The sequence below is a fragment of the Heterocephalus glaber genome, unplaced genomic scaffold (genome assembly GCF_053883595.1).
Source record: "Heterocephalus glaber isolate CG9 unplaced genomic scaffold, H.glaber_assembly_v1.0 deba00001608, whole genome shotgun sequence".
Taxonomy (NCBI): domain Eukaryota; kingdom Metazoa; phylum Chordata; class Mammalia; order Rodentia; family Bathyergidae; genus Heterocephalus; species Heterocephalus glaber.
Window position 1 is genome coordinate 2,684,560 of NW_028258379.1, and position 14,659 is coordinate 2,699,218.

General features: G+C 38.0%; 1 protein-coding gene across 4 annotated transcripts in view; it reads left to right on the forward strand.

Moving 5' to 3' along the window:
* Positions 1–4,720, forward strand: part of Snapc1 (small nuclear RNA activating complex polypeptide 1) — a 38,942-nt gene extending 34,222 nt beyond the window's left edge. For all 4 annotated transcript variants that reach the window (XM_013067779.3, XM_087195229.1, XM_087195228.1 and 1 more), the window contains exons 10-11: positions 3,127–3,225; positions 4,213–4,720. In XM_013067779.3, coding sequence (XP_012923233.1) covers positions 3,127–3,225; positions 4,213–4,247 — 134 coding nt within the window. In that variant the 3' untranslated portion in view covers positions 4,248–4,720. The remainder of the gene's footprint in view (positions 1–3,126; positions 3,226–4,212) is intronic.
* The last annotated feature ends 9,939 nt before the right edge of the window (positions 4,721–14,659 follow it).

A 14,659-nucleotide genomic window follows, 5' to 3' on the forward strand; every position in this document is an offset into this window, starting at 1 on the left:
ATGTATGATCGATTTTATTTTCAACATTGGTTCAAAGGCAGTTCAGTGGAGAAAGGATAGTCTGCAGTAAGTGGTGCTGATATGATTTCACACTCGTCCAAAAAAATCCTTGACTCATATCTCATATATCAAGAGTAATTCACAATAGATCATAGTTCTGAATGTAAAAGCTAAGATGATAAAACTTGTGGGAGAAAACATAAGAGAAAAATGGGTTCTCAGATTAGGCAGAGTTTTTTGATGATGACATAAAAAAACAAATCATAAAATAAAATATTGATAAATTGGACTTCCTCAAACTGAAATCCTTGTCTTTGGAGGACACTATTAAGAAAATTTTAAAAACCATTAGCTGGGGGAAAATACTGTCTTTGCAAAATAGAACTCTGATAAAGATTTTATATTCAGAATACATAGAGAATTCTTAAAAGTTCAATAATAAAACAACCCACCTGATTGAAAAGTAGATAAAATATTTCACCAAAGAAAATATGGATGGCGTATAAGCATATTACAAGATGCTCAGCATTTTTAGTTGTTGAAGAAATGTGAACTAAAAGCGCAGTACCATTCCTTAAACCCCGAATGGCTCCAAAAACAAAAGCATAAAACCAAAAGCTGCAATAACAAAAGCTGATGAGGATTCTGAATAAATGGAACCTTTGTAAGTTTCTGGTGGGAATCCAGAATGGTGTAGTCACTTTGGAAAACTGGTAGATTTTAATAAAGATAAACCTGGACTTGGCGTATGACCCAGAAGTCCTGTTCTTTGGTATTTACTCGATTGGAATGACTACTTATGTTCATAGCAACATTGGTATGCACAGTTTATAGTAGTTCTATTCATATTCGTAAAAACTGCCTATCTTTCAGCTGGTGATTGGATAAATTGTGATATGATCATAAATGAGATATTCCCAGCAATACAAGATCCCCTGATACATGTAACAACATAGATGGGTCTCACAGCCATTTGCTAAGTGAGAGCTAAGCCTTACCAAAAATCCAAAGAAAACCTACCTGTGATAGTTCTATTTACATGATATTCTGGAAAAGGTAGATCTTAAAGGACAGAAAATAGAACATTGGTTTCCAGAGACTAGGGGGAAGGTGTTGGTTGCAGAAGGGCACAAGGGAAGGTGTTGGGGAAATGGAAATGTTTTGTTTTGATTGCACTAGTGATTGCACAGCTGTGCATTTGTGCAAGCTCCTAGAGGTGTGTATTTAAAGTGGCAAGTTTTACTGTATGCTAATGCTTTGATAAACCTGACCAATAATGAAAACAAAGCCAGAGATGAGGAAAAGATTTCTTAGTTCATTGTATTTAAAAAATGAATTTCTGGTAGGTTAAAATAGTTTTTCTAGGGCTGGGGATTTAGCTCAGTGGTTTGCCGCCTGCTGCGCGAGCACAAGAACCCAAGTTCGATCCCCGGTACCAAAAAAAAAAATAGTTTTTCTAAAGATAGTGAAATTTATAAGGTATCATTAAAAAATACGGTATGTTTAAATAAAAATTATTACAGCTAAAGACACATTGCCATTAATTCCCCTCAAAATATTCTTTTCAATTCAAACACGCTTACCCGGCCCGGGGATTTAGCTCAGTGGTTCCACCCCCTGCCTCGAAAGCACAAGGTCCCACTTACTTCATGGTTTCTCTTTAGTCAAAAGTTCCTTTCCATAAAGTGGGAAGACTAGTTTTTATTTCATGGTCTCTTCAACAAAAGGAGCCTTATATTCCATAAAAGGCAAAAGATCTTGCAAAACCATTTGCAGCACATAACAATATGTAAAAATTTCTACTTTTACAACAGCTCTTACAGATTCATAAGAAAAAGGCTGCAACCCAGCAGAAAAATGCTTAGGACATAAATAGACAATTCACAAACAAAATGCAAAAAAATCCATACATATATGAAAAATTTAATTTTACTATTAGTAAAGCCTACAGATTAAAACATGGTTTTAACGTCTACTAGATCAGCAAAGATTATAGGTAAGTGAATAGTCATTGATACTGAAAGTGTAAAGAGGTAAACATCTCAGAATTTAAGTGGGATAGTAAATTAGCACATCCTCTTCTGAGAGAAATTTGGAATTATCTGTCAGAAATTTAAGTCTGAGCTGGTCATAGTGCCACACGTCTGTGATCCCAGCACTTGGGAGGCTGAAGCAGGAGAATCGCCTCAAGTTCAAGGCTAGCCTGGACCACATAGTGAGACTCAGTCTCAAAAAACCAAAAGTAAATAAATAAACAAGTAAATAAAAACAATTTGTCTGTATGCTCATTAACAATTCACTTGCTAGGAATTTATTCCACCCAAATGACAGAATGCATGAACATATTCATTGCAGGGTTATTTGAAATGGTAGATTGTTAACCACTCTAATGTACAGCAAATTGTGTAAATAAAATTATTGTTAATACATATAAAGGAATATGTTGCCATGATTAAAGAGCTGGAGGAAGTCCATGGACTAAGACAGCAGACAGACTCTGGGAAGTGTAGAGTGAGAGGACCATTTTTTTGTGTGTTTGTTTGTTTGTTTGTTTTTGAGACAGGGTCTCGCTATGTAGTTCAGGCTGTTCTTGAACTCACTGTGTAGCCCACATTGGCCTGAAATTCGTGGCGATCCTCCTGTCTCAGCCTCCCAAGTGCTGAGATTACAGGAGTGTGTCACCACACCTGGAGAGAGGTTCATTTTGGTTGGACTATAAAAAATGTGTTGAGTTAACCATTACTAATGCTGGGAAAATATGTTGAGGTTTGTATTATGACTAGGCTTTAAATGTGAACTCAACTTGAAAATTACATTTGTGGTTAAGTACATGATTATTCCCCGATGTCTTCAGACACCCCATGTTGTATGTGGTAAATATAGAATAAGGTATCCATGTTTGGCTAATTTTGTTTCTCTTTTTCTCCATTTTTCTTTGAGGAAAACTTGAGACTATTCAAGCCATAGGCACAAATACGTTAGTACCTAAAAATAGGTATCCTACAATGTATATTTCTATTTCCCTTTATTTCAGTTTTTAAACAATTTTTATGTTAGAATGACATATAAAGTTTTTAATGATTAGTATTTTTATTTCACATAAAATCATTTTTAAAATATTTTCAGGTAAAGTGCGGAATGTACAGAAGGAAGAAAAATCTTTACGTTTGAGTATGCCTGTAATTACAGAAGAGGAAGAAGAACATGATAGTTTTAATGAAACAGGTACAGATGAAATTTCCTCAGACTAGTGAGGGAGATGGGTACTCTTAGAGCATCGATGTTTAAACCCCAGGGAAGCATTGCAGTTGGCTGTGTTCTTCTGATCTTTTATCTTTGGCTCATGGCTGAATTTTAAGATTATACTGCTGATGACAGCACTTAAAATGAATGATAACATAATAAGTGACTGGAGACCCACTGGGTGCTCAGTCCCTTCCATCTTTTTAAAGAAGTTTCACAGACTTGCTGTCCTCTGGACAGTGCTCTCTTGGCCTGCTCTACTCTTCGTCCTGCCTGCCTCTCTCTTCTAGGAATCTTTTCTTTCTTTTGTTTTTCTTTCCTTAGCATCCCCTTTGTGTTGTTGTTTTCGTCACATCTGTCCTAATTTTCATGTTTTTGTGTCATCTGTTAAAGATGGATACTTGAGTGGTTGTGGCATCTGCTGTGGTAGCAGAAGGATGTTTGGAACAGAGAGATGGTCGGGACTCGGGTGTGGGGCTACATTTCAGGCTCCCTCAAAGTGAAGTTGAAGTCTTGATCACTCTCTTTCCCAGCACTGGCCTAGATCGCTCTTTCAGGTCTGGCACATTGCATCCATGCCAGTCCCAGGGAGGGCGGCTCCTGTGAAACAACCTCAGAATAACTTTAATTATTAGTAGAGTTTAGGGTGACTAAGAGCTGCTACAGCAATAGATTGTTACCTCGATATGATTTAGATCTTACCGTCTCAATGGAGATAGTTTTAAACTGCAGTGTCATTTTGTAGGGAAAAAAGCTTATGTTCATGTCAGGTTTAAGACTCTTGGACTTTCGCTGAGAGGGCCTTCTTGTGTTTACCAGGTTGAATGTCTGTATGCTTTAATGTACTACATTTGATCTTAGGCAAAAGGCCGAGAAGCAATTGTGTGCATTAATGTATATTATCAATTAGGTATTATTTGTCAATATTTTTTAGCATTGACAGACTTCTTAACTTTATGTCTAATTTAGAGTTCACTGCACCCAAGAGGAAAAGAAAACACTGAACAAAGAGCTTGATGTGGAGTTATAAATTTTGAACTGACAGAAGAAAAGATTTATATTTTGTGTACTGAACAGGAAGACTGCCAGTATTAAAAATAATTCTTCTGGAAAACTGAAATTTATTTGAAATGAGAATACTTTAACACGGTTAAAGAGAGTAAGAATTTACTCTGAATTTTAATTTGTAACATTTTCTTTTGTAAAGTCTGCATAAATGGAGGTAATTACATTTAAAATGTAATAGAAATAATCTTATTTTCAGGTTGTTACTACTTTCCATAATTTTTGTGGTATTGTCTAAATACAGTTCTGGTAACACTGATGCTTCTATTTTATTTAAAATCTTTTCTTGAAAGAGTAGTGTTTATTGGATGTAAATGACTTTCTGTCTACAATATGATAATGGATTTGCATATGATAAATATTTATATTTTGTGCATTGGATAGTTAAGTGCAATAAAAATTTTGCCTTTTTGGTTTTGCTTTTTAAATACATGAAACTTACATTGTCCGTAACTTTATGACAGACCATCTCCATAGCATGTATGTGGCTCAGCCTGTCCATCTTAGTCACTTCTCATTGCTAAGATGCAATACCCAGACACCTGCACCTTAAGGGAGGGGAAGTTTATCTTGGCTCATGGTTGCCATCCATGGTCAGCTGACTCTAAGACAGAAACAACATGGTGGAAGGGCCTGGGCAAAGGAAAAGCTGGTAACACCATGGCAGCCAGAAAGCAGAGCGAGAAAGGAGTTGGGGAAGAAGATGCACCCTTCCTAGGTCATACCCCACCTCCAACCAGGCCCCACCTCCTATCAGAAGCTTGCTATGGGACCCCCATGATCCAGTCACCTACCAAAAGCCCTGCCCCTGAGTGTGTAAGAGTTTGGGGTCATTCTTGATCTTAGCCATAGTACTGTCTTACAGTTAGTTATACTTTATGTGGTTTCCCAACATTTAAGGTGTGAGCTGAGGAATAAATCTAAATCTGCAAATGTCCTATGATTAAGAACGTATCCTGCCTTACATATATAATCTTTTTAGATCAAAACACTAATGCTGACCTGAATAAAACTTTGATTTACTAAAATTCATATTATCACATTAGCTACTAAAAGCACATGTTTCCCTTGATTCACTTAATATGTGTCTGGCTAGATGGTGCAGTTTGCGTAATGTGGACATTGGGTGGCACTTCTGGGATTTCAGCGTTCTAGGATTGGGGCACTGAGAGGCGTCAACCCACTATTGGCTTTTACCAGGTTATTGGCTAGAACTTGGCTGATAAGTAGCTTTGACAAATACTGCATGGCTAAACAGTGAGGTGGAATCTATTTTCCACAAAAGTACTTACAAAATACATGCTATCATTTCATTTGTACAGTGAAGAAACTTCACCTCAGGATGCTAAGTGCCTCAGTCACATTGACAGAGTGGTAAGTGTTGTGTCTGGGATAGAAACTCAGGGTTCAGGCCTGTAATTTTGGATCTTTTAAAATCAGCCAACAGAAATGGGAATCCAGAGGGGGTACTTCTGACTGTAAGAGTAAAACTCAAAAATTTCTGTAAATAGTAAGGAAATCTTGTTTTAAACCAGCTGAGTCTGTATGCTGGGTGGCTCTGACATGTGTAGTACATCCTCAGTTCCATGATGGTGTCATATTTAGTTTTTTAGGAAAAGCTTTGTAGAAAGTATTTATCAGCCGTGCTCCCAGATGCTACCTGATGGCCAAACTTGTAAGTGAACCTTTTCTTGCTTTTAAAGAGTATTTATTATAATGACAGATTCATAAACTCATTTTTAAAGTCAATTTAAATTCCCTGTGTGGTTTAATTAGTGGTTGGTTAAATGGGTTGGTCATTGTTACAACTGGGATCTGGAATGTTTCCCTTTTGAAGGCTTTGTCCTCAGCTGGTGGCACTATTGGGTAGAAACTTGAAGTGGGCCTCATTGGAGGAAGTAACTTACTGGGGATGTGTCCTGGAAAGGTGTGCCTTGTCCTGCCCCTTCCTCACGCTCTTCCTCTTTGCTTCCTGGATGCCATGAGGTGAGCAACTTTCCTCTGCTTTGCACTTCTGCCACCACGGTCTCCACCATAGGCCCAAAAGCCACTGGGGTCAAGCAGCCATGGACTGAAACCATGAACCAAAACAAACCTTTCTTCTTTTCCTAAATTGATTTCCTCAGGGTCTTTAACACAGCAACAGAAAGCTGACTAACGTGGTCATTGAGAACCATACACTTGGGATTAAGAATAAAGTTTACCTTTGTCTTTGGCGGGGGGGGGGGGTCAGAAAGGCCCCTCTACTGTGAGCAGCAAAATTGTCCCACATTCCAGGGAAGATCTGTGTTCACTGAGCCCCACCACACCCAGATTTGCTGATGTCCTGAGTGGGCAGGATTCCATCCTGATAAAAGGTCTGTGACCCTCAGTCACCAGGCAGCTCTCCTGTCTTCACAAGGATGCTTTCAGTGTGAGATGTGCAGTTAAGACTGACCCACCACTGCCCCAGTGATGCTGTTGAGCAGAAGCCATGTACCTAGCTCTGGAGGTGGCACACGTGCTGGAGCAACCACAAGGCCCTTTGAGCAGAAAATCTAAAGGAAAACAAAACCAAAATCAAAATTGTTTCCAAAGGATTTGAGGCTCCTGAACAGGCTCTTTTCTACTAGGGTAATTACATTGTCTATTGTCCTTTTAATGCTCTTATACAAAAGGTATTTCCACTCACTCTGCCTGTGGTGGAGTCCATCATGGCAGGGGAAAGCTGCTCAACTCATGGCATTCAGGAAGCAAAGAGTGAGTGGGAAAGGAGAACTAAAATCTTTCTGATTGGAACTTGTTTGATGCATAAAATGTAGACTCACAATAGTGGCTTTTTATCTAATTCTTTGTATTCTCTTGTATGGATGACTGGAATTCTAGGAGATTCATAAGTCCAAGATAAATGTGTTTGGGGAAAGAAAGTAAGACTATTAAAGGAATGTCATCGTTACAGTCTGAAGAAGTCTAACCATGTCTAAGCACTGTTTGTTGATGTCTTGAGTATATCAAGATTATTTTGATTCTTTAAAAAATGGTGTTTGTAACTGTAGGGTGGTATACACCTGTGATCCCAGCACTGAGGTGGCTGAGGCAGAAGGAGACCAATGTGGGCTACATAGTGAGTTAAGGCCAGCCTGAACTATGTAGCAAAATGCTGTCTCAAAAAACTAACTAAATAAGCTGCTGAACACTTTTTTCTTCCTTCACATCCAAACATTTATTTACTTGACAAAAATGTAAAATGCTAAGGAATGGAGAGAGAACCCTGTTAGTGAAGTCTAAAGCTTAAGCACTTTTACAAAGCTGTCAGATACTACAAACATCACAAAATGCAGAAATAAAATCACAGTGTTTCGATTGATCAAGAACTCCTCTAGGAAACTTTCTCCTTTTTTCCTATTTTTTATTTTGCTCTTTATATTTTGAGTTTCTTGTATAAGACAAACAATGCTTTAAGCTTATGTGTCTGATTTATTTCACTTAACACTGTGGCCTCAAAGTGCATCCATTTTCCTACAGATAACTCAAATATATCCATTATGGCAGAATGCTACTCCATTGTGTATAAATACCACATGTGTTGATGGGCATATATAGGATGCTTCCAACATTTAGCTATTGTGAATTGTGCTGCTGTGAACATGGGTATGCATGTATCTCTGTAATGTGATGTCTTAAACCCTTTTGGGAAGATGGCTTAGAAGGGGAATAGGTAGGTCAAATAGAAGTTCTAGTTTTGGTTTTTTGAGGAATCTCCATACTGTCCAATAATGGTCATACTAGTTTACATTCCTACCAACTATGTAGAAGGGTTCCTTTTCCCCTGCAGCCTCACCAGCATTTGTTATTACTTGATTTCTTAATGATAACCATTCTTTCTGGAATAAGATGATATCTCATTGTTTTAATTTGCATTTCTCTAGTGGCCAGTGAAGTTGAACATTTTTTCATGTATTTCTTGCCCATGTGTACGTCTAAGAAGTAAATTCATTATTGATCATTGTTTGATTGGGTCTTTTGGGGTGTCTAATTTTTTTGAATTCTTTATATATTCTAGGTATTAGTCTTTTGTCTAATGACTACCTGGCCAATTTTTTTTTCCATTCTGTAGATTGTCTTCTCATTCTGTTGGTAGTTCCCTTTACTGTGCTAGACATTTTTAATTTGATGTGATCCTATTTGTTGACTCTTGGTATTATTTCTTGTGCAATTGGGATTCTGTTCCAAAAGCTTGTCCATCCATGCCCATGTCTTCAAGAGTTTTACCTATTTTATCTTCCAGTGGGTTGTGTTTCTGTTTTACTATTTAGATCTTTGATCGATTTTGATTTTTGTTCAGTACGTGATGAGAGAGATGGATCTATGTTCAATCTTCTGTGAGGTGCCTCCTCCATTCCAGAGGCTTGTCTCTTACCCCAGGGTGTGGCAGTGTCCACCCTGAGAGGTGTCCTTGCTCAGGTTGGTTGATAAGGAAGGCAATTAGACCCCAGATCTGAGCTTGATGTAGACAGTAGGGCAAGGAGTCAAGTACTCAATGTAGGCACCTTCAGACCCAGCACAATTCAAGCCTGGCCCAACCTCCCACCATGGGTGGCAGGGCTTATGCCCTTCCTGACCAGAGTTCAAACCCCTCGACAGTCTCTTTCCAGCCTGCTCCCTATCCGAGGCTGTCTTCTGTGACTGTCTCTCACCCAGTCATTATGGTAGTGTAACACTGGGAACCCTGAAGTAAAGTTGCTGCCCAGTTGTTTTGAGTCCTGAATTCAGACAATCGACTTCCTGGCATGGTGCCTGACCAAGCACTCTGTGGCATTACGACAGGTGTCTCCTTTGGGATCCCTCTCCAGTTGTTGCCTGTCAGGTGGGAGAAGTCCCCTCAGAGCAAGACCCTGCATTGTCCCTGCAGATCATAACAATGTTACACTCCCCCTGGGCTCTGCATACTGGTCCAGTCCCCCACCATCATTTCTCCCTGGAGCCTAAGCACTCACCTTGCTTCTGCAGAGCCAGGCTCCCACCCCTACAAACTATGAAGTTGGAGCCTGGGAGAGTCCAGACTGTTTCTTTCCGTTTTCTACCTTGTTGTCCATCTCTCAAAGTTCTCTGTAGCTTTTAATTTTCCTGTCAGTTCCTTCCCAATTCCTAGTGATCTACTTTTTTTCTTCCCCAAGTTGTTGTTTTCCAATGTCTGGATTCCAGATCTTGGTGAGGCTGAATCCTGTTGCTGCTCCCCTCTGCCATCTTGATTCTTAGGAATCTTTCTAAAGATAGCAATCTCAGGCCTGCTTTTCGCCCTTTGCTTGTGTCTAGATCTTGTTTCACCTGTTTTGGTATTTTTGTTGGATGAATCTACACATGAAGTTACTGGGTCAATCTACATATATATAAAATTTTGTTAATGTCAAATTTTGCTCCAGGAAAGCTGCCAATTTACATTCTCATTAACAGTATTTGTGAGTTGATTTCATGTCACCGTTACCAACCTTGACTGTCAATTGAATGCAGCTTAAATCTCAGCAGAAATATATATAAATAAGAATAACAAAATTGTATTAAACTGATGTGAGTTCTTACATGGGACATCTCACAATGCAATGCTGAATCTAGAGTGAGTTTTTCTTGAATATATTTTGATGGTAAGGTAAGAATCATTTTAAATATGAATGAAAGTGAAGCTTATTGGATTGAGTTCAAATAAAACATTTGTATTTAACAATGACTTTTCAGAATTAAAAGATGATGTTCAAGTGCTAGTTACCTATTAAACCATATTGCCAACTGAGCTATAGTAAAATAACTGTACTAAGTCTAAAGCACATGACTTCAGTATTAAATATTTATTAAATTAATGTTTTGTGGGAGAAGAGAAGTGTGGTCATATAAGCACAAACTTTATTTTAAAATTATACCACCAGTCTTTCAGTAATCTCAATGTACAGGGCTATGGTAGAGCACTGGCCCACTATTTGCTAGACCCTGGGTTACATCTCCAGTACTGAAAAGAAAAATTCAACAGAAATTTCAATATACGATAGTCTTATCCAAAATAGAGGCTTGGAGTTTATAGTAGTTGCAATGTTATATACTAGGTTTGCTTGGGGACATCTGAAAAAAAATCATGAATAAAAGAAATGGATTTTAAAAAATAAAAGAAATGGATTTACAAAATGCAGCTTGTATGAATGATTAGCTAGAGGAATATTTTTTAGTTTAAAAATAAAGTATAATTTCTTCAAACAAAACCTACCCTGGGAATGTGCAGTACTCCGTGAAAAATCATAGTGTGTTGTCTTTGTTTCTTTTGTGGTACTACAATGAGTTCTGTTGTAAGCATACCTAAGATCCCATCTGGGCTTATAACCTATTCCTCTTACTAGCTTCAAGATTTCCTGACCATGAATGGATATATTCAACGAAGGAAAACTCCAAATCTTTAACACCCAATTAAATGCCTTGTCCCTCAAGACAGGCACCATTGTACTATTTGCAAGCTTTATAAAGGAACAATAATGAAACAACTAATAGAGCAAAGAGGCTTTCCAGAACAGTGATATAAGAAGCAAATGCACCAAAGCTGTCTAAATGGTACAGAACTATTTTACCAACTTGTTTGAAAATATTAACTGTTGCATGATGTTTTGAAAATGCAAAAACATGTATCCCAAACCTCAAAATAATTACAGCTGGAAAAAGTAAGCTTTTAAAAAGTACTTGGTTGCTAGGAAAACCAAAATGATTATTAGTACTTAATGTGACTTTTTGGTGATTTTTTTAAGTCATAATTGAAAATTTATGTGTTTACACAGATCCTCAAGTTACTACGAGACCACACACACCTGGCTGTATTGACAACTAAGAAAACTCTGATCTCTTTTTTTTCTTTTTTAAAGCCAAATTAAGTACAATATATGGCCTCTTCCCAATAACCTACTTTGGTTATTACAAAAAGATTCACCTATGTATGGAGAGATAAACTATCTTTAAGATCTTTTAAAAATGAATTTTATGGGCTGGAAATTGCTTTCATTTTGACATTAAAAACCTAGAAAAATAAGCATAATTACTAATATCTTCTTTCCTTACCCTTGACTCTTGAATTAAATTACAGTTTGAAGAATGCTGGCTTTTTATGTGACATTGAGAGAATTCCGTGGGTGCTTAACTATTCACATTTTCATTTATCTTTTGAACAACTACGTAGTAATTTTCATCGCACATTTTTCTTATTCCCTATTTTAAATGTCAAAGCCTAGACTTCACGTTGTGTAATCTCTTTTTATGTGGTATTTCTTATGCTTGAATTACTTGTTCTAATGTGCTATTTATTGCAAGTCTGGGTTTTTTCCCCTCCTAGGAAGAAAAGTTTAGACAGTTTCCTTTAGGTTGCAACTCAGATCTTAGATGCTAGAAGTCCACTGTGAGAATACAGAGACAATATGCAGCTCCTCAGAGAGGTTGAGGAAGAGCTCTGTCGTCTGGTGAGCACCAGCAGTCCAGATGGCTGGGCTGTGTTCTCACTCTCCAACTGGGTGTGCGCACTACATGGTCACAATATGCACCTTCTTCTCATGCACTGGTCTGCTTCTCCCTTTGCTAATCCTACTGTCCTTTGCTGTCCCTGAGAGAGGGTCTGATTGATTCTGTTAATTATAATCTAAACTAGAGCCTCCGATTGGGAAGAGATTATTCAACTGGGTCATTCTGCTCCTGGCCTTTCTCATGTCTAGCAAAACAACTGGCTGCCCTTAAATAGGACATAATGATCCAATCCTTACTGCAAAAAGTCATGCCCTGTGTCCCATAGCAAATTATGTGAAAGGACCCATCTCTGGCAGCTATCCTCAGAAGAAGTTGTGAACAGAGCAGGCCTTTAGAATCTCACGGATTTCTCAGTTCTATCATGCACTTGACTAACGTGACAATGATGCTGTATATTATTGCTGGTACTGTAACTTGAGGTCATCGAACAATGGCCAAAATGTTCACTTGACAAACAGCAGTATTGCATGTCAACTCTGGGGCCAGACTGCCTGGGTTTGCTCTGGGATTACAATGTGCATAATGTAATAAAACGTGTCTGTAATAAGTTAGGGGTGTGTGTCCTTAACTCACTGTTCTGCCCCTCACATCCTTTATGATACCATTGTTGGATATTTTACTTCAATGTTATAAACCTTATTTATATTTTTATTCTTGCTTTAAACAAAGAAAATATAAGAACGCTATTATATTTATCCACGTTGAACCTTATTCATTGCTCTTTATTCCTTCCTGCAGACATATGCTTTCACCTGGAATGATTTTCTTTTAGCCCTAAGAACTTCATTTAATATTGGCTTCTTAAAGCTCAGTTTTATTGGAGACCAATTCTGTCACATTTTGTGTGCCTGAAAATGTCTTTATTTCACCTTCAGTTTTGATTGATGTTTTTTGCTGGATTTATAATTCCACACAGGAAGCTTCTTTTTCTTTCAACATTTAAAAAATTGTTTCATTGTTTTCAGCCTTCATTGTTTCGTATGAGAAGTTGGTTTTTATTCTTATGGTTTCCCTGTATATCATAATGAGCCGTTTCCCTCCAGGAACTTTTTTTTCTTTTTGGAAGTGTTGGGGAATTGAACCCAGGGCCTTGTGCATGTTAAACATGTGCTCTACCATGAACAACACCTCAAGCTTCTCTCTGGCTACTTTGAAATTTTTGTTTTTGTTTTGTTTTTCAAGCATTCTGATGTATGCACCTAGCATGGTTTCTTTTTCCAGTATAGCAGTATATGTTTTCCTATGGAAAAACACTCACTTGCCTCTCTTTGTAGGCCTCCCATTACATGTCTGTTAACTGTTTAGTATTATACCAGAGGTTGTGGCTCCACCCCAGTAATTTTTCCCTCTGTGCTTTAAATCAGATTTATCTTCAAGTTCATGATCCTTTCTTCTTTTTAATTTAATCTGCTAACAATCCCATAAATAACTTTTAATTTTAGATATACTGTTTTTTAGTTCTAAGATTTCCCCTTGGTTCTTTTTTATGGTTTTATTATCTTCACAGAAATGCCCCATTGTAACCATCTATTGTAACCATTTTGTTCACATATTTCATGTATTTATACTTTGGGTTATAGTGCAGATACTATAGATTTATACTATACTATAAATACTATAGATTTTGTTAGCTTTCTATTACTATAACAAATACTGGAGATATTCTATAAAGAATGAAAGTTTCTTTTGGGCTCATAGTTTTAGAGATTTCAGTTCATGATCAGTTGACCCTGTTGCTTTGTCCTTTGGCAGTCTGTGTGATGGAGCTAAACCACTTACCATATGGCTTGGCAGCCAAAAAGACAAGACTGGGTACCACAAGTCCCTTTGCGGACACACTCTCAATGATCTTAAGATGTCCCACCAGTCCCTGTCTCTTGAAGGGAACATCACCTCCCAGTAGCACCAACCTTTAGGGGGCCTTCCAGATACAGACTGTTGCAGACACTACAGATTTAACTTCTTTACTTAGCTATCTTAAAGTCTTGGCTATCCCCAGCATTGGAGTTATCAGTATAACTTTCTGTAAAGGTGGGTTACATTTTCCTGTTTTTCTCTCTGTCTAGTTATTTTATATTTTATGATGATACATGTTAGCAACTCGGGATTCTATCACCTCCCTCTGAAGAGTGTTGAATTTTGTTCAAGGAGCCAGTTAAATTACTGACAGAGCATCTCGTACTTGTAGAGACAGATTTTAGGCTTTGTGAGGGTGGATTTCTTTTGGTTTTGTCCTTAATTTTAAGACAAATCTCTTAGTCATGGCAGGTGTTCCTTTTTTCTAAGGGGCGGCACTTTTGAAGTTTAATGGAAAGCATGAAGTGTTTGTCCCATTACTGTATCTTTGTGTGACTTGAACTTTGAATTCAGGGGTGGACACCTGCTGAAATAGCTTCTCAATACTTTCATATCTCCAGCTGTTTATTGGGCCTACAATCATTGGCATTCTTGCCCTATTTGCAGCTAAAGATGTGAGGGGGATTTTATTCTGAGTCCGGAGTTCCCTCTCTGGAACTGCTTCTTTCAGTGATTTCCCACCTTGACTCCTAACTACTTTGACCAAAGCTCCACTCTCTCACTTCTCAGGTAAGTAAGAGCATCCTGTTCTGCCCAAGTCCTACCTGCCCTAATCTGTGGACAGAGGAATACACAGGGCAGGAGCGGCACCACTGAGCTACATCCCCAGCCCGAGAGGAATACACTGGGAAATGCTGTGTAAACATAGTCTTTCCTTCCTGGGGTTGAATCCTCTGCTGTTTCTATCACAGAAAAGAATAAGTGATGGCCTCCCAAGTTATTGAACCGTCTTCAGTGGATTTGTGCCCTG